This window comes from Capra hircus, chromosome 13 (assembly GCF_001704415.2).
Source record: "Capra hircus breed San Clemente chromosome 13, ASM170441v1, whole genome shotgun sequence".
NCBI lineage: Eukaryota > Metazoa > Chordata > Mammalia > Artiodactyla > Bovidae > Capra > Capra hircus.
This window is the reverse complement of record NC_030820.1, coordinates 63,519,084-63,538,933: the sequence shown is the minus strand read 5'-3', so window position 1 is coordinate 63,538,933 and position 19,850 is coordinate 63,519,084. Positions and strand designations below refer to the sequence as shown.

General features: G+C 43.8%; 1 protein-coding gene across 1 annotated transcript in view; it reads left to right on the top strand.

The window, feature by feature from the left end:
- The window catches only part of PIGU (phosphatidylinositol glycan anchor biosynthesis class U), a 93,904-nt gene that overhangs the window by 55,888 nt on the left and 18,166 nt on the right, over window positions 1–19,850 (top strand). Inside the window, exons 8-10 of the mRNA XM_013968951.2 lie at window positions 9,017–9,171; window positions 12,025–12,168; window positions 15,740–15,864. Coding sequence (XP_013824405.1) covers window positions 9,017–9,171; window positions 12,025–12,168; window positions 15,740–15,864 — 424 coding nt within the window. The remainder of the gene's footprint in view (window positions 1–9,016; window positions 9,172–12,024; window positions 12,169–15,739; window positions 15,865–19,850) is intronic.

Genomic DNA, 19,850 nt, shown 5'->3' with positions numbered 1-19,850 from the left:
TTCCAATGAGTCAACTCTTCGCATGAGGTGGCCAAAGTACTGGAGCTTCAGCTTTAGCGTCATTCCTTCCAAAGAAATCCCAGGGTTGATCTCCTTCAGAATGGACTGGTTGGATCTCCTTGCAGTCCAAGGGACTCTCAAGAGTCTTCTCCAGCACCACAGTTCAAAAGCATAAATTCTTCGGCGCTCAGCTTTCTTCATAGTCCAACTCTCACATCCATACATGACCACAGGAGAAACCATAGCCTTGACTAGACGGACCTTAGTTGGCAAAGTAATATCTCTGCTTTTGAATATACTATCTAGGTTGGTCATAACTTTTCTTCCAAGGAGTAAGCATCTTTTAATTTCATGGCTGCAGTCACCATCTGCAGTGATTTTATCTCTGGGATATTGTCACTTCTGCCTTGAGTGAACCTTCCTTACAAGTGGTGATTGGAACAACTGATAGGAGGAGAGCTGGGGCTTAATCAGCCTTCTGCAGTAGTTTGTGTGAACTGTTGTGTGCTTGCTTGCTAATGGATATTTATTTAATAAATGTTGCTAAGGGTGCCAGAATCTAGGCTGGAACTTGCTTTCTTTGTGGTGAGATCCTAGAGGAGGAGCTAACCCTTACACACCTGAAACTTTTTTCAAGACAATTGTCAAGAACCTATGAGTAATAACCAAAATGGCCACTGAATTGCATGCTTGAAGTAGTTAAATGTGTAGCACCATATGTTTAAGGTATACATACAGAGATTGAATTGCATACATTATGAAATGATTACCATTACATTATTATGTAATGTGTACAGATACAAAAGAAAAAAAATTTTTTCCCTTGTGATGATAACTTTTAGGATTTACTCCCTTAACAACTTTCTTATACAACATCCAGCAGTGTTAACTATATTTTTATCATGTTGTACATTACATCCCTAGGACTTATTTATCTTATAACTGGAAGTTTGTACCTTTTGACTATCTTCATCCAGTTCTCCCTTCCCTATTCCCCACTCTGGTGACCTCAAATCTGATCTCTTTTGCTATGGGGTTTATTTTTTGTTTGTTTTTGAAGTATAATTGACCTACAACACTGTGTTAGTCCCTGGCCCACAGCATAGTGATTCGATATTTCTATTCATTACAAAATGATTATCATGGCTGTTTGTATGTTAGTTGTATACCCTGCTAACTTGACTGAATTATCTTGTTTGTTATTTTTATCATGAGTAGTTGTTGCATGTATCTAGATACTGATCTTAGTTATTTAAGCTGTTTGTGATACACTATCGATAGCTTTCCTTATCTTAACTAACCTTAAATTTTTGTAATAAACCCAACCTAGTCATAATACAACTTTATGGTAATCGTTTTCATGTGTTGCTGAATTAGACAATATTGCACTTAGCATTTTTGCTTTTGTGTTGGTAGTTGATTTTAGTAGCAAGGTTATATTTGCTGTGAAAGCGTTAATGTAAGATTAGAATCACCTGCTTCTTGAATGTTGGTAGAATTTTCCTGTAAAACTGGCTTGGCCTGCTCTTTTTTTTTTTTAATGGGAAAAAATTTCATTGCTAATTCATTTTCTTAAATGGTTATAGGACCATTCAAATATTCAATTTCTTCTTAAATTGTTTTTTTTCCCCCAATTTTTTATTTCATGCTTTCAGGAAATTTGTAAGACAGTGTAATAAAGACCCTTTATTTTTGAATTCTCTAGTTACCATTTGTATAAATCTTTGTAGATGTATAGTTTTCTTTTCCTTTTGTTTTTTTTTCCCTGACCTGTTTGCAGGAAAGTTACAAACAAGACATATCAGTCCTAAGTACTCAGTCAATAACTAACTCTTAAGAACTAGAACATTCTTCTATGTAATCATAGTACTATTAGCACATCCAAGATTAGCTTTCAAAGATTAATATTATCTAATGTATACATTCGAATTCCCCCATTTATTCATGACTTACAGCATTTTGGGGGAGAAGTGGGTTCAAGATCTAGTCAAGGGTCACTGTCATTTCCTTTATCGCTACCTTTTAATTTTTTTAATAACACCAGCATTTTAAGGGAACCATTTGAATTATTTATATTTCCATAGACTGTGTCTATTTTGCCTGTTTTTAAATACCCCTTGGCATACTTTTAAAATAATTTTTATTTATTATTTTTGGCTGCGCTGGATCTTCATTGCTGCACACAGTCTTCCTCTAGTTGCAGGGAGAGGGGGCTACTCTTTATTGAGGTGGTGCTTGGGCTTCTCATTGCGGTGGCTTCTTTTGTTGTGGAGCACAGGCTCTAGAGTATGGGCTCAGTAGCTGTAGCACACGGGTTTAGTTGCTCCGCGGAATGTGGAATCTTCCTGGACAAGGGATCAAACCCATGTCCCCTGCATTGGCAAGTGATTCTTATCCACTGTGCCTCCAGGGAAGTGCCCGTTATTAGCATACTTTTTAATATTTATTAATCCTGGTGCAGCCATAGATATGTCTCCTTTTACATTCCTATATTGTTTATTTGTTGTTTCTTTTCTTTGGTCTATCTTATCAGAGACTTATCAGTCTCATTAGTCATTTCTAAGAGCTGACTTTTGGCTTCTTGAGTCCTTAGATGTTTCAGGTTTGGTTTCAGACAAATGCAGGAAGGTGGATATCACAATATATCAAATTACATGAATTTTTTGGTTTTCTGGGATATAATAAAAGTTACGTTTATACTATCTGTAGTCTATTACGAGTACAATAGCATTATATCTAAAAATATGTACATCTCTTAATTTAAAAATACTTCATTGATATTTCCCTGGCTGTCCAGTGGTTAAGATTCCATGCTTCCATTGCAGAGGGCCCAGGTTCCATCCCTGGTCAGGAAACTAAGATCCCACAGGCTGCGGCATGGGCCAAAAAAAGAAATCTTTATTGCTAAAATATCCAAACCATCATCTGAGCCTTCAGTGAATCAATCTTTTTGCTATGTAAGATGTTGATGGCTGCAGACTGATCAGGGTTATGGTTGCTGAAACTGGGGGTGAATTGACAGTTTCTTAAAATGAGACAACAAATGGAATTTGCCAACAAACATCAGTTGACTAGTACTTTCACAAGCAATTACTCTGTAGCATGCAATGTTGTTTGATAACGTTTTATCCACAGTAGAACTTCTTTCAAAATTGGAGTCAGTTCTCTCAAACCTTGCTACTGCTGTATCAACTAAGTTTATATAATATTCCAAGTCTTTATTGTCATTTCAATATTCTTTACGGCATCATCACCAGGAGTTGATTCAGTCTCGAGAAACCACTTTCTTTGCTCATCCATGAGAAACAACTCCTCATCTGATCAAGTTTTATCATGAGATTGCAGCAATTCAGTCCCATCTTCAGGCTCCACTTCTAGTTGTCATGCTGTTTCTACCACCTCTGTAGTTACTTTCTCTACTGAAGACCTGCAGGCCTCTAAGTCCTCCATGAGGGTTGGAGTCAGCTTCTTCCAGACGCCTATCAATTTTAATATTTTGACCTCCCCATGAATCTTGAATATTCTTACTGATCTAGAATCCTTTCTAGATGGTTTTCAATTCACTTTGCCCAGATCCAAAAGAGGAGTCACTATCTGTGGCAGTTATAGACTTACAAAGGGTTTTTCTTTTTTTCTTTAAGTAATTTTAGTTACTTATTTTAATTTTTGGCTATGCTGGGTCTTCATTGCTATGTGGATTTTTCTCTAGTTGCAGCTAGCGTATCTCTCTCTGATTGTGGTACTCAGGCTTCTTATTGGGTGCTCAGGCTTCTTCTCTTCACCTAGAGCCTCTGCAGGCTCTAGGTGTGCGGGCTTCAGTGGTTGCAGCTCCTGGGCTCTGGAGGACAGGCTCAGCAGTTGTGGCGCATGGGATCAGTTGCTTCATGGCATGTGGCGTCTTCCCGGACCAGAGATTGAACCCATGCGTCTCCTGCATTGGAAGGCAGGTTCTTTGCCACTGAGTCACCAGGGAAGCCCCCATAATGTATTTCTTATATAATAAGATTTGAAAGTTGAGATGACTTCTTGATCCATGGGATGCAAAATGAATGTGTGGTGAAAGTGACAGTCACTCAGTTGTGTCCAGCTCTTTGCAACCCCATGGACTATACAGTCCAAGAAATTCTCCAGGCCAGAATACTGGAGTGGGTAGCCATTCCCTTCTCCAGGGGATCTTCCCAATCCAGGTCTCTCGCATTGCAGGCAGATTCATTACTGGCTGAGCCACCAGGGAAGCCCAAGGATACTGGAGTGAGTAGCCTATCCCTTCTCCAGTGGATCTTCCCAACCCAGGAATCGAACTGGGATCTCCTGCATTGCAAGCAGATTCTTTACCAACTACCAGGAAAGCCCCATGCATGTGTGTTAGCAGGCATGAAAAGAACATTAATCTCATTGTTCATCTCTATCAGAGCTCTTGGATGACCAGGTACATTGTCAATGAGCAGTAATATTTTGAAAGGAAACCTTTTTTTTCTTCTGAGCAGTAAGTCTCAACATTTTAAGTAGGCTTAAAATATTCAGTAAACCATGCTGTAAAGAGATGTGCTGTCATCCAGTCTTTGTGTTTCCATTTGTAGAAAGAGTGTTTGCAAAGTCAATTTAGAATCATTTCTAAGGGCCCTAGGATTTGAGGAATGGTAGATGACCATTGGCTTCAACTTAGTCACCAGCTGCGTTAGCCCCTAATGAAAGAGCTGGCCTGATCTTTGAAGCTTTGGAGCCAGGCATTGACTTCTCCTCTCTAACTGTGAATGTCCTAGGTGGCATCTTCCTGCAGTGTAAGTCTGTTTTGTCTACATTGAAAATCTGTTGTTCAGTGTAGCCACCTTCATTAACTTATTGGAGCTTCTACATCAACACTTATGGCTTCACCTTGCACTTCTGTGTTACAGAGATGGACCTCTCTTCTTAAACTTCATCAACCAATCTCTGCTAGCTTCAAACTTTTCTTCTACAGGTTTGTCTCCTCTCTCAGCCTTCATAGAATTAAAGAGAGTTGGGCCTTGCTCTGGATGACGCTTTGGCTTAAGGCAATGTTGTGGCTGGTCTCCACATCAGCAAGAAGGCTGTTTTGCATTCTTATCATTCATGTATTCACTGGAGTAGTGCTTTTCATTCCTTTCAAGAACTTTACCTTTGGATACACAGCTTGGCTAACTGTTGCAAAAGGCCTAGCTTTCACCCCATCCCAGCTTTTGATGTACCTTCCTTAATTATTTGTACCTTTTGATTGTGGCTCTGTTGGTAAAGAATCTGTCTGCGGTGCGGGAAACCTGAGTTCAATCCCTGGGTTGGGAAGATTCCATGGAGAAGGGAAAGGCTACCCACTTCAGTATTCTGGCCTAGAGAATTCCATGGACTGTACGGTCCGTGGATTGCAAAGTGTTGGACACGACTGAGCGACTTTCACTTTTGATTTTAAGTAAGAAATGTGCAGTGCTTCCTTTGACTTGAACACTTAGAGGGCATCGTAGGGTTATTAGTTGGCTTGACTTTGATATTATTATGTCTCAGGGGAATAGGGAGGCCTGAGAAGAGGGAGAGAAGTGGGAACAGTTGGTGAGCGGAGCAATCAGAATACACAGAACAGTTATCAGTTAAGTTCGCCTCTTCTATGGGTGTGTAGTTCATTGTTCACCTAGACAGTTACAATAGTAACATCAAAGACCCCTGATCACAGATCTCCATAACAAGCATAATAATGATGAAAAAGTTTGAAATGTTGCAAGAATTGCCGAATGTGACACAGAGACACAAAGTGAGCAAATGCTTTTGGATACGGTTTGCCACAGACCTTCAGTTTGTGATGAACAGTATCTGTGAAACCTATGAAGTGCAGTAAGCCGAAGTGCAGTAAAGAAAATGGAGTATGCCTGTGTCTTAACTTTGTTTCTGTTTCCACAGATTCTACTCTTACCTTTATTATTTCCTTCCTTCTTTTGAAGTTTATTCTGTTCTTTTTCTAAAATCTTAAAATGGATGTTTGTTTATTTTCAGCCTTGTATTCAAATATAAGTTTATATGGAGATTTCCCTGGTGGTCCAGTGGCTAGGACTTCATGCTTCCACTGCAGGGGGGCACAGGTTCAATCCCTGGTCAAGGAACTGAGATCTCATAAGCCACGCTGTGCAACCACACACACACACACAGTTTATATGGTTGTGTTTCCCTCAGAGTACTGTTTTACCTACATAAGATATTTTCATAACCATTAATTTCTAATAGCAAAGCTTTCTATTATCATTCCTTCTTTGACTCCTCAGTTATTTACAAAAGTGTTTAAATTTTTCCTAATGTGTTTTTATCTTTTTATTAATGATTTTGACCAGTTACATTATGGTCAGAGAATGGGGTCATTATGGTCAGAGAATGGGGTCTCTATGGTACAGATTCTTTATTTAAAGTTTGTTGATATTGCTTTGGGGCCTGATTAAGGTATGTGGTCATTTTTTTTTAAGCTGTGTCAGGTCTTAGTTGTGGCGTGTGGGACCTTTGTTGTGTTGTGCAGGATCTTTCATTGCAGCACATGGACTCTCTACTTGTGACTAACAGGCTCAGTAGTTGCAGTGCTTGGGCTTAGATGCTCTGTGGAATCTTAGCTCCGTGACCAGGGATTGAACCTGCATTGCAAGGTGGATTCTTAACCACTGGACCACCAGGGAAGTCCCTCTGGTCGGTTTTTACTAATCCCCCAAAATGTTTTATGGAGAAGGCAATGGCACCCCACTCCAGTACTCTTGCCTGGAAAATCCTATGGACGGAGGAGCCTGGTAGGCCGCAGTCCATGGGGTTGCTAAGAGTCGGACACAACTGAGTCACTTCACTTTCACTTTTCACTTTCATGCATTGTAGAAGGAAATAGCAACCCACTCCATTGTTCTTGCCTGGAGAATCCCGGGGACAGGGGAGCCTGGTGGGCTGCGGTCTATGGGGTCACACAGAGTCAGATACGACTGAAGCGACTCAGCAGCTATAGCAGCAGCAAAATGTTTTAAATGAATGTGAATTCTCCAAACATGCCGTTTTATATAAATGTATTTTTTAATACCTCTTTATTTATTTGGATCTTAATGTCCATCAGAAATATTTTATAGTTCATATATTACATATTTTATACTGTGCATACCTTGTACTTATATTTGTTAGTTTTATTTTTAAAGTATTTTTTCTCTCTTACACTATAATGAATGGAATTGTCTGCTTAATTTCAATTTTGAATTGCTTGTTAAAGTATATAGAAATGCAATTGATTTGGTTATATTAATCTGTTAGTATGGGATGTTACATTAATTGATTTTTCAGGTGTTAAATCAACTGTGGTGGACATAATCTTAATGTGGCCTCCATGATCTCTACATACTAGTGTTAATCACAGTCCCTTTCAGTTCAGTTCAGTTCAGTCACTCAGTTGTGTCCGACTCTGCAACCCCATGAATCGCAGCACGCCAGGCCACCCTGTCCATCACCAACCCCTGGAGTTCACTCAAACTCACGTCCATCGAGTCCATGATGCCATCCAGCCATCTCATCCTCTGTCATCCCCTTTTCCTCCTGCCCTCAATCCCTCCCAGCATCAGAGTCTTTTCCAATGAGTCAACTCTTCGCATGAGGTGGCCAAAGTACTAGAGTTTCAGCTTTAGCCTCATTCCTTCCAAAGAACACCTAGGACTGATCTCCTTCAGAATGGACTGGTTGGATCTCCTTGCAGTCCAAGGGACTCTCAAGAGTCTTCTCCAACACCATAGTTCAAAAGCATCAATTCTTCAGCGCTCAGCTTTCTTCACAGTTCATCTCTCACATACATACATGACCACTGGAAAAACCATAGCCTTGACTAGATGGACCTTTGTTGGCAAAGTAATGTCTCTGCTTTTGAATATGCTATCTAGGTTGGTCATAACTTTTCTTCCAAGGAGTAAGCATCTTTTAATTTCATGGCTGCAGTCACCATCTGCAATGATTTTGGAGCCCCCCAAAATAAAGTCTGACACTGTTTCCATTGTTTCCCCATCTGTTTGCCATGAACTGATGGGACCAGATGCCATGATCTTTGTTTTCTGAATGTTGAGCTTTAAGCCAACTTTTTCACTCTCCTCTTTCACTTTCACCAAGAGGCTTTTGAGTTCTTCTTCACTTTGTGCCATAAGGGTGGTGTCATCTGCATATCTGAGGTTATTGATATTTCTCCTGGCAATCTTGATTCCAGCTTGTGTTTCTTCCAGCCCATTGTTTCTCATGACCGCACAGTTATATGCAGAGTACACAATCCTTTTGAGTAAGATCAAAACCAGTGACTTGCTTCTGATAAATAGAATACTATAAATATGACTCAATGTATGGAATTATAAATTTGTTTGGTAAGATCTTAGGTGAACAAGTTCATGAAGTATGCTATTCATATTTCTATTTCACTATGATTTTTGTCTATTAGATTTACCAGTTATCCACTGATGGCAGATTTGTATATTTTTCCTCTGTAACTCTGTCCATGTTTGTTCTATATATTTTGAGATTGTGTTATTAGGTACGTACAAGTTTAGAACTGTAATATCTTTCTGATGGCACTTTTATCATGATAGAACATCTTTATCTCTAAAATACTTTTTATGTTAAAGTCTATCTTATTTGGTAACAATAACCAAACTGATTTTCTTTTGGTTAGTGTTTACCTAGGCTCAGAAGGTAAAGAATCTGGCTGCAAGTTGGGAAACCTGGGTTCAATCCCAGTTTCAGGAAGATCCCCAGGAGAAGGGAATGGCTACCCACTCCAGTATTCTTGCCTGGAGAATTCCATTGACAGAGGAGCCTGGCAGACTACAGTCCATGGGGTTGCAAAGAGTTAGACATGACTGAGTGACTAACATTTTCACTTTACCTAACGTATCTTTTCAGTCCTTAGGTTTTTCACCTATTCTGTATCCTGTGTTTTTTTGCTGGAAGGATCTTAAAGTTGACTCATAACTGCTTTTTGTCTTTAAAATCTTTAAGTATACCATTCTGCCTTCTCTCCTAGCGGCAGTACATACCTGTGAAAGTGAAGAGCAAAGCCTTTTGGATCTTCTCTTGGGAGTATGCCATGATGTATATTGGAAGTCTAGTGGTAGTCGTTTGCCTCTCCTTCTTCCTTCTCAGTTCCTGGGATTTCATCCCTGCAGTCTATGGCTTCATGTAAGTAATGCCCCCATTAGAAAACTCTGGAACTGATTTAGTTTTTACAGCTCCATCTGGAATCAGAGGGAGACCAAGCAGAGGCCACATCTAGAGCAGTGGTCCTCACATTGGTGTACACCAGAATCACTGCAGGGCTTGAACACCCAGGTTGCTGGGCCCCACCTCCATAGATTCTGATTAAGTAAGTCTGGGGTAAGTGAAAGGTTGTTGCTGAGCTGTGAAAGATGTCAGGATTCTTGGCCTCCAGAGGAGAGGAATTCAATCCGGGGCCAGTGATGAGGCTTGATCGCTCAGAGCTTTTGTGTAATAAAGTTTTATTAAAGTATAAAAGAGATAGAGAAAGCTTCTGACATAGACGTCAGAAGGGGGCAGAAAGAGTGCCCCCCTGCTAGCCTTTAGCAGTATGTTATATACCTATCAGCAAGCTGTTAATTAGAGAAAGGAGATGTCTCAAAACTCAGAGTGGCACCAGGCCCCTCACCCACAACATCCATTCTGAGATAACATTGGCACTAGGTGAGTCATCCCGGGCCATAACATGATTGACATGAATCCTGTAGAAAGACAGGTTTCCAAGTAAATATATAGATTCATTAACATAGATTAGGAGAACAATTTTATGAGTAAAACATACTGGTTTGTCAAGTTGGTTCTGAGTCTTAGGCAGAACCAACTTGAAGACAGAGTCTAGGGTAAATACATAGTTCATTAACATAGCTTAAGAAAAACATTTCCATAAGAAAAATGCATTGGTTAGCTCAAGGTTTGAGAAAAGTTAAGTTCAGGTGGAACCAAGTGTCGTCATGGCAACACAGAATTTTAAGAGAAACTTCCTTTTAATTTTGTATGGAGAAGGGAAAAAAGCTGACACTTGTAGTTTGTTTCCTCGTGCTGCTTAAGAGAGAAATAAAAACTTGTCTGACACTTGCAGCCTATTTCCTTTGTTTGGAGACCCCTGGCCTTCCTGCCTGTTACCCTCTCATTAGTACCCCAGAATTCGCATATCTATATATATAAATTTTCAGGTGGTATGATGCTGCCAATCTGAGGAACACACTTCAAGAACCACTGGTTTGATCTAAGTCAATTAAAGAACACTCTCTGGGAACATCCAAAGCACTTATCAGCCTCGAACTAGAAGGTTTCGATTCAGTCTCAAACAGGAATGGATGTATTTATTCCTCTATTGCAAAAGGGTCTCCAACAGTTTTAAAATAAAGCCACGTTCCATATGTCAAGGGACTTCCCTGGTGGCTCAGATGGTAAAAAATCCACCTGCAAAGTAGGAGACCTAGGTTTGATCTCTGGATTGGGAAGATCCCCTGGAGAAGAATACCACCCCAATATTCTTGCCTGGAGAATTCCATGGATAGAGGAGGGGTGGGCTGCAGTCCATAGGGTCACAGAAAGTTGGACATGACTGAGTGACTTAACACTTTCCGTATGTCAAACTTATAGAGAAAATCAAAATGGGTTTGCAAGATGAATTCTGCAAATATTTCCAAATATCCTCTGGTGGCTCAGAGGTTAAAGTGTCTGCCTGCAATGCGGGAGACCTGGGTTCGATCCCTAGGTAGGGAAGATCCCCTGGAGAAGGAAATGGCAACCCACTCCAGTACTCTTGCCTGGAGAATCCCATGGATAGAGAAGCCTGGTAGGCTACAGTCCATGGGGTCTCAAAGAGTCGGACACAACTGAGCGACTTCACTTCACTTCACTTCTCTGTGGTCTGCTGAGGGGGATACCTGCTCAGGCCTGAAGGAACTCACAGCTCAGAGGGTCACGGACACTTTACCCCACCAGGGTGGGAAGGGGGCTGGCTTCCCTTTGGGATTCTGAGCTGCTTATTTGTGTTAAATCCTGGCTGAGCCTAACAGTGACTTAACCTTCAGCTTCTCATCCTCTGCCTCTTATAAGAGTTTGTAATGCCTGGTGAAAAACTTCCTAGTTTTCTGCTGGTGCACAGATTGTGTTCTTTCCCTCATTTCACAGAAAAGGAAATATAGTTACAGCAAGAAGCAAAGACTTGCCTGGGTGGAGGCCTTCTTCAGTGAAATCTGACCATGAGCCATGGTCTTGTCTGAAAGCTGACCGTGAACCATGGCCTCTGTCTTCCTGTCCATGCTTCCCTTGTGCTTTTAAAACTGAACTGACTTCCGTGTCAACCCCATATGTATGTTTTTAATGTTATGTAAGATTTTTGGAACAGCCAGAATTGTAACCCATCTTTATCTGATATCACCAAGACAAAAAGTTTTCCAGTTAAACCCCATTTCTCCAGGAGGGTCTGGGATCATTGCTAGAGCCTGGCAGTGGCTCCTTGGACCCCTGGAAGTCTCACTTCTGTGTGAGGAACTCAGTCTTCTGGCTCCTGCTGTATGCATCTGGAGAAAGAATGGGCAGTAACAGGATCTTTGAGTTTTTCCCCTAGACAAATCCTTAGAATGCTCAAAATAGGTTAGAGGAACATATTTCAAACCCATTTGTCTTTTGTGACAATGCTAGGTATCTCCTGGTTTTGAGCATACGTATCTGGGGCAGGAAAAGAAGGGGCTGGTCTTTTGATTTCTAGCATGAATCCCTGCCTTGTTTTAGATCTCTGCTGCATGCCAGAGTTTGGCTCAGGTGATCCTTTTTATGGGTTATTTTTCTCTGAGTCTCTGCCCCTTGTTTTTGTTAATTACCTATATCTGGGGTGCCCAGAGAGCCCCTCACATCCTGATCTCTGTGGAGATAGAGTCTTCCTTGACTGCCCAACAGTGACCAAAACCTTCAGGAGAAAAGCAGGTCAAACGAGGTTGTTTCTAACTTGGCTGTGTTTTTTCTCTCCCTTTGTTTTCTTCATTCCAGACTTTCTGTTCCAGATCTCACCCCGAACATTGGCCTCTTCTGGTACTTTTTTGCAGAGATGTTTGAGCACTTCAGCCTCTTCTTTGTGTGTGTGTTTCAGATCAACGTCTTCTTCTACACCATCCCCTTAGCTATAAAGCTAAAGTAAGTGGTTGGACCTACTGAGTTTTTGTCCCCAGAGTCATTTGTAGCTTTACAGATGTCCTTCTCACTCGGAGCATCTGCTGTTGGGTTGAGGCATTTCTGCCCAGGGAACCTCACCCTGAGTTGCTTCAGTGACTGTACCCTGCAGGAGAGTGACACACAAGGTGCCAGCTATAAGGGGCAGTGCTTTGAAGCCCCATATGCCCCCTGGCCTCACTTTGGGGTACTTGAACCCACATTGCCGCTGAGCCCAGTCACTGTTTTATTTGTGTGTTTGTGTGTGTATATATCACAATTTATTTTATTCTGTGTATTTTTTCATTTAAAAAATATATTTTAATTGAAAGGTATTTGCTTTATGATATTGTATTGGTTTCTGCCATACATCAACATTAATCAGCCATAGGAATACATATGTGCCCTCACTATTGAACCTCCCTCCCACCTCCCCAGTCACTGTTTTAGACAAGAGCTGGACTGAGGTGGGGACGATATCCTTGGAAAAAGAGGATCTTGCTGGGAGTCCTCTAGCTGTGTCCCAGTGATAGTTTGCCCAAAGGAACTCAGGAGGTGTTAGTTGAGGGGCTGGTCACCTGCAGCTTTGATCAACTTCCCTCAAATGGATTGCCTATGGCATACTCTTCTGCAGAGTAAGAGAGCTAACATGTGTTGTCCATCCCACCTTTTTTAGTTATATTCATGCCTAACCCTTTCAGCAACTCTTGGAGGTAGGCATTATGTTACTGTCACTTCCATTTGCTAGTCTAGGAAATTGCTGTTCAGAGAGGTGAAACGATTTTCCCAGAGTCACACAGCCAGTTAGCAGTGGAGCTGGGGTTACCAGGTTTGTTTGGCTCCAGAATTTATGCTCAGACCTCTGCACCTTGCCAAGCTCCTGAGAGAGATCACACATAGGATTAAATAGCTCCCGGAAATGGTTTTGTTATCCTAGCTTCAGAGGGGCAAACAGGCACCAATCAGCATAGATACAGCTGGGTGGTCCAGGGAGGTAGAAGGGCTGGATTTAGATTTCAAGAGCTTGAGTTCTTTGCTCTGACCTTTCATTCATTCTCCATGGCCAGTGAACCAAGGCTCACAGTTCCCTTTCTGTAAAGCTCAGAGCTGGTGTTCCCTTCTTATAACATAGCCTTGGCCTGGTATCTGACAGAAAAAGCCTTCTTTCTTGGCCTGGCAGGCTCCAGAATTCTGGCAGCCTTACTCAGCCAGGCTCTCCAGCTGTCTGTGGTACATATGTCCTTCCCCGGTTCTGGTCAGGCCTGGGTCTGGGCTGAAAGAAGCAGGGAACCTGGCACACCTGTCCTCACGTGTGTAGCCTGTTCTCCACCACCTTCTATTGTCGGCATGTGAAAGGCTACAGATAGCTCCTGGGGACCACCACCATCTTGTGACACCCTGCCCCCAACCCCCACCAAGGGCCACAGAGCTGTGGGAATGGAAGGTGTGAAGATACCTGACCTCCCTCTCGGCTGCCCTTCTGTGTCTGGATACAGTTCCACTCCAGCCCCTGCAGTGCCGGCTTTGTGAGAACAGGGCCACCAGTCACTGCTCCCCAGGGGCTCTTGCAGGAGGTTCTGGTGTCAGTATTTGTTTTTATATATTTATGTATGTATTATTTTTGGCTCTGCTGGGTCTCTGTTGCTGTACAGGCTTTTCCTTATTTGTGGCGAGTGGGGGCTACCCTCCAGTTACGATGCGCTGGCTTGTCATTGCGGTGGTCTCTCTTGTTGTGGAGCACAGGCTCTAGGCACATGGGCTTCAATAGCTGTGGCTAGTGGGCTCAGTGGTTGCGGCTCTGGCTTTACAGCGTGGACTCAGTAGTTGTGCCACACAGACTTAGGTGCTCCGCAGCATGTGGAATCATCCTAGACCAGGGATTGACCCCTGTCCCCTGTGTTGGCAGGCGAGCTACCAGGGAAGTCTCATTGTTGTGTGGGGGTTTTTTTTTTTTAAAGAAACTCTTTATTTGGTATTGGAGTAGAGCCAATTAACAATTTTGCGATAGTTTCAGGTGAACAGCAAAGGGACTCAGCCATACATTCACCATGTCTTTTGGTACCACCTTGTCATTAGCCTTTTCCTGGAAATGGTGCAGCTGTTACCAGCTACCTAAAAAGCCCAAACCAATGACTTGGATGAGCCTTAGGAAAATGCTCACTGAGATAGCCAGAGCCTTCCTAGAGATTGCAGGACTGCATGAGTTTGTAGTCAGAAACTTTGACTCAGAAACTTTTTAGCTGAGTTTCTGAATCATTTGCCTCATAGTAGTATTTGGGTGCGTACAAATTTGTCTCCACATCTCAGATTTACATCCATCGAGTGACCTGACCTTTGACCTACAAGGCAAGAATGCCATTAACCTGAAGACACCCTCCTGAACTGGGCATTAACCTGAAGACACCCTTCTGGGTCCTGTGCAGAAGTAGGCCATGTGCACGTTGCTCAGACCTGAGGAGGCTGCACATCTGGCTTCTTCCTGGCAGATTCTCTTCTGCACTCAGTCAGCTCTTGGAGGAGCACTGGAGGCTGAGTTCCGTCTCAGCCTTCCTGATCAGAGCTGTGGTCCTGCTGGGCACTCGGGAGAACAGCAGCGGCGGTGCTTAGGTGCTCTGGAGACAAGCCACTCCATCACTTTCGAACTCTCTTATGTTCTCTGAACCTGATTTCCTCATCCACAAAGTGCAGTGACAGCATTGCCTCCTTCCAGGTGGGAGGTAGTGAGGATCACGTGTAATGATGCAGGAAAAGATGCCTAGCACAGAATTGAGCACAAGCGAAGGTTCAGGAAGTGGCAGCCAGTCTTACTGGTTTAAGGTGACTAGAACTCCAGTTCCAGCCCCTCCCTCCCCCATTAAAGTTCGTTTTTATTTATTTGGCTGCATTAGGTCTTAGTTGCAGCATGCAAACTCTTAGTCGTGGCTTGTGGGATCTAGTTTCCTGACCAGAGGTCAAACCCAGGCCCCCCACATTGGGAGCACAGAGCCTTAGCACCGGACCACCAGAAAATTCCCCAGTTCCAGCCCTTAAGAGCAAAAAGCTGCACGCAGCCATTTCAGGAAAGGAGCTCATCACAGCTAAAGATCTGTAGTCCCCACTGACCCTGTTGTCAGAGAAAACAAGCATCAGCCAGGAGGTACTTCCTGCCCGGGTCCAGTGTCAGGGGCCTCTGGCAAGGGTGCTGCCTAATTACTCTGACAAGCAGTCGTTTAAACCCAGTAATAGAGGCCGCTGACTTCACTTGTTTTCCTCCTCTGGGCTCCTGGGGGAAGGCCTGGAGCTGTGGGGGGTGGGGGTTGATGGGAAGTGTCTCTGTGGGCTGTGTCTCTAGTGTGTGCTGAGTTCTTCTCACTACCTGTGGGCATCTTAGGGTCCCTGCAGTTTATTGCCCTCCTGCTGGGCCTGGCCCTGTGTTTTGTGGGTGGTGGAGCCTGCCCTGCATAAAGTCCCTTGGAGAATGTATTTGGGTTTCAGGGCTGGGGTGAGGAGACTCTTGGGTGGGCCTGGTCCCTGACTGACCTCCGCCTCTCTCTCTGTCTGCCCCACCTTGCCCCAGGGAGCACCCTATCTTCTTCATGTTCATCCAGATTGCCATCATCGCCATCTTCAAGTCCTACCCGACGGTGGGGGATGTGGCCCTCTACATGGCCTTCTTCCCCGTGTGGAACCATCTCTACAGATGTGAGTACCCCCACCTCGCACCCTCTGGCACAGGTTTGTGTCACCTTGCCCTGGAAGAAAACAGCCGATGGTTAGGAATGAACAGGCATTTTTTGGGCACCTGCTGTGGCAGCAGTGACATGAAGCACAATATCTGCCCCTTGGTGCTACACACAAGTGGTAATAATAAAAATAACCAGCATTTATTGAGCACTGACTGTGTACCTGGTCGCTGTGGTTCTAAGAATGTTATGTGCATCAGCTCATTTTATCTTCACACCAGACTTTGAGGAAAAGTATCCCCATTTGCAGATGAGAAAACTAGGGTACAGAAAGATAGAGTCGCTTGTTCAAGGGCACAAGACTGGTAGTAGAAGGGCTGGCATTGGCATCCAAATGCAGGAGCCTCCAGCCAGCGCTGCCCAGTAGGGCTTTCTGTGATGATAGACATGCCCTGTATCTGCCCAGTCCAATAGAGTAACCATGAGTGTGACTGGGGAGCTGAATTTTAATCTAATTTAAAGAAGCCACACATGGGTAGTGGCTGTCATGCTGGACAGTGTGGCTTTGAACCATTTCCCCGTGCTGCACCGTAGACTTCGTGCCTGATGTGAAGACCTGTTCAGGCTCTTCCTCCGAAGTCGCCCTAGTGCTGATCTAGTTGTTCTTTCTAGTATTTCCTGCTGTTGCCCTGAGTCAGGCTCTGTGTCTTCTGGGTTCTTTACACTGTTTGTGGGCTCCCTAAGAGTAGCCTCATGACTCACTCACCTCTGTGTCCCCAGCATCCAGGATTACACCCGATGACACACAGAACAACCTAACAAATGTTCAAATGTTTGTGGATGTTTTTTTTTTTTTTAAATAGTTTTTATTGGAGTTTAGTTGATTTATAATGTTGTGTTTCAGGAATATAGCAAAGTGGATCAATTATGCATATACATACATCCACTCCGTTTTTAGATTCTTTTCCTATACAGGCTATTAGAGAGCTCCCTGTGCTATGCAGTGGGTCCTTATTAGTTATCTGTTTTATATATGGTACTCTTGTGTATATGTCAGTCCCAATCTGTGTGGATGGGATTTTTGGTGACTCAGATGGTAAAGCGCCTGCCTGCAATGCGGGAGACCTGGGTTCGATCCCTGGGTTGGGAAGATCTCCTGGAGAAGGAAATGGCAACCCACTCTAGTACTCTTGCCTGGAGAATCCCACAGACAGAGGAGCCTGGTAGGCTACAGTCCATGGGGTCACAAAGAGTCGGATACGACTGAATGACTTCACTTCAATAAAGAAGCAGTGCCAGTGGCCCAACACCACCTGAGTCTCTAAAACAGGAAGGGAGCTGCAGAACTTTCCTTGCACAGCAATAAACCTGGGGAGGACAGGCTTCAGAGGAAATGTCTTTATTGTTGTTTTGGGGCTGCTGAGCATCAACCGGGAAGTGAAACTGACCAGCTGCTAGAAAGAAACCTGTCTATAGGAACGGGCCTTTGAGCAAAGGTAAACAGGTTGAGTGGGCAGGACAAGCAGGACTGCTCCTCCAGGTGGGGCAGTGACCAGTCGAGCAGATCAGAAGCAGGAAGTAGCATCTTCTGCTTGTGGCATCCTCATTGAACAGACAAGAATCACCCAGTTCACCCAGTAGAGGGGTCTCAGAGTCAGCCTGGGGCCCCTTGGCAAGTCCCAAAGGCACGGGACATGTGAACATACCCTAGTTTGTGATGGGGTGAGTCTGGGGGATGTTGGTCCTCTTTCCCCTAAGATGGAGTTGCTCTGGCTGTCTCTCCCACAGAGGGTGTCTCCCTCAGGTGAGATCTTTCATCCCCTATTGCTAAAGAGAGTCTGGAGCCAGACAGTCTTGAGTCTGAATTCTGGCTTTCCCATTACTAGCAAGTCGTTTAACCTTTCTGAGTCTTCCATTTTTTCATCTGTCAGAATATCTTTCAGGGGTGTTTGAGGTCTGAGAAAGAATAAATGTAAATAGCCCCACTGTTATTATTATTATTAGTAATTACACAGGGAGGTCTCCTGCATAGTTTCATGATCAAAGCTTCAGGCTTGAAAACCAGAGTCACTCAGAGTCATTGAAATAAACATATTTTTCAAAACTTGAACTATTTTATGCCCTCTGGGTGATGAGGCACAAAAAATAAGGATGGGGTTTCCGGAAACCTGGATGAGCTAATAGATGCTGTTGTTGGCTCACTGAGCAAGTTGAGCGTGTCTGAAGGGCCTGCAGACAGCGTTGTCTGCCAGGCGCAGCTCCTGAAGCAGAGAACGCTCAGACTTGGCATGTCTGTTTGGGTCAAGACAACTATGAGTCATTCTGTTTGTCCAGGGCATCTTCAGCCTGGTTGTGTGGATGTGTGAGTGGAATCCTTGTGAGGTCTTTACACCTAGGTTGAATATAATCAGCTTCTAATGTGTTTAAGAATTCAGTTTAGACATGAGTTACCAGTGTCAGCATGCCTGCTCACACATTCGCCGTTTTGTTTTCCTGTCCTGCTTAGTGGGGAGGAGAGGCATGTGGGCCCTCCCCCGAGTGCAGGTCCCAGATGCTGGGACTCTGCGGAGCTTGGGGCCAGGATGAGTCACACAGACACACAAGCGCGGTGTTAGGGAACAGCCTGCTGGCAGGGCCCGTGCCAGCCTGCAGTGGTCGAGCTCAAAGAGCCAGTTACCAAAGGGCTGGATTTTGTGTGTGTGTGTCCTTCATTTTTTCTTTTTTGGTATTAATTATTATATACAGATAAAGGAATATTGATTTTAAAATATGCATTTGTTACTAAAAAAATACAATAAATTTCCATGTGCCCAGAACCTAGTTTAAGAAAAGAAACAGCACCATGACCTTTGAAGTCCCTAAATCCCTTCTGTGCCCCTCCCGATGGGACTGGATTCTTCCAGTGGAATTTTATTTCTCAATGCCTGAGGCTCAGAGAGGGAAAGTGACTTGCCTGAGGTTTCAGTTTGTCAGTGATGGAGCCAGAGATCTGAGGAAGTCACCCAGGGAACTTGGTGGGAAATCTGATTCCATCTGGCCCAGCATGGCGGATGAAGGGTCACCTGGTCACCTCTGACATCTCCGACACATCGTGGTGCTGGAACAGGCTGTCCTGTGCCCCGGGTCCCTGGCTCCATCTGCTCTGGCGTATAGCTGGAATCCTCAGGCCAGTCAGCCAGCAAGAGTGAGTAGCAGCTCCACAGTCCTGCAAAGGTCACCACAGGCCAGAAGCCAGTTGGATGTGGTGACAGTTCTTCAGGGCACAGGGAAAGCATTGTCAGAGCTTTTTGTGATTGCCCCCAGGAGGTGCATGTGAACCTCTCTCAGTCTCTGCACTTGGTCACCTCCTTGTCACCCGTTCTAAAATACAGAGTGACTGGAGACATGGAGCAAAGACCCACCTGGACTGTCAGACCACAGGAGTTTTATTTTAGGAATACTGTGTATTCTTTTCAGCAAAATAATTACCCAGAAATCAGAAAGAACCACTGAAGGACTTCCCTAGTGATCGATTAGCTATGAATCCAGCTTCCAGTGCAAGGGAAAGAGGTTTGATTCTTGGTAGGGGAACTAGGATCCACATACCTCGGGCCTGCTGAGCCCAAGCACCTCAACCAGAGAGAAACGTATTTGCTGCAGCGAAGACCCAATGCAGAAAAAGAAAAAACAAAACAAAACAAAACCTCTGCAAGTATTAGGAGTGTTTTTTAAAGAAAGAACCATTGAGAAAAGTATGTAAATAGTGATGAAGTGAAGGAATGGTAAATAGACGTATCCTGGGCTTCCCTTCACCAGGCTCAGCTGGTAAAGAATCCGCCTGCAATGCTGGACACCTGGGTTCAATCCCTGTGTTGGGAAGATCCCTTGGAAAAGGGAAAGGCTCCCCACTCCAGTATTCTGGCCTGGAGAATATACAGTCCATGGTATCACAAAGAGTCGGACACAACTGAGTGATCTTCACTCACTTCATCTCTTTTCTTGAGGTTGTAACTTTGTTTGCTAATA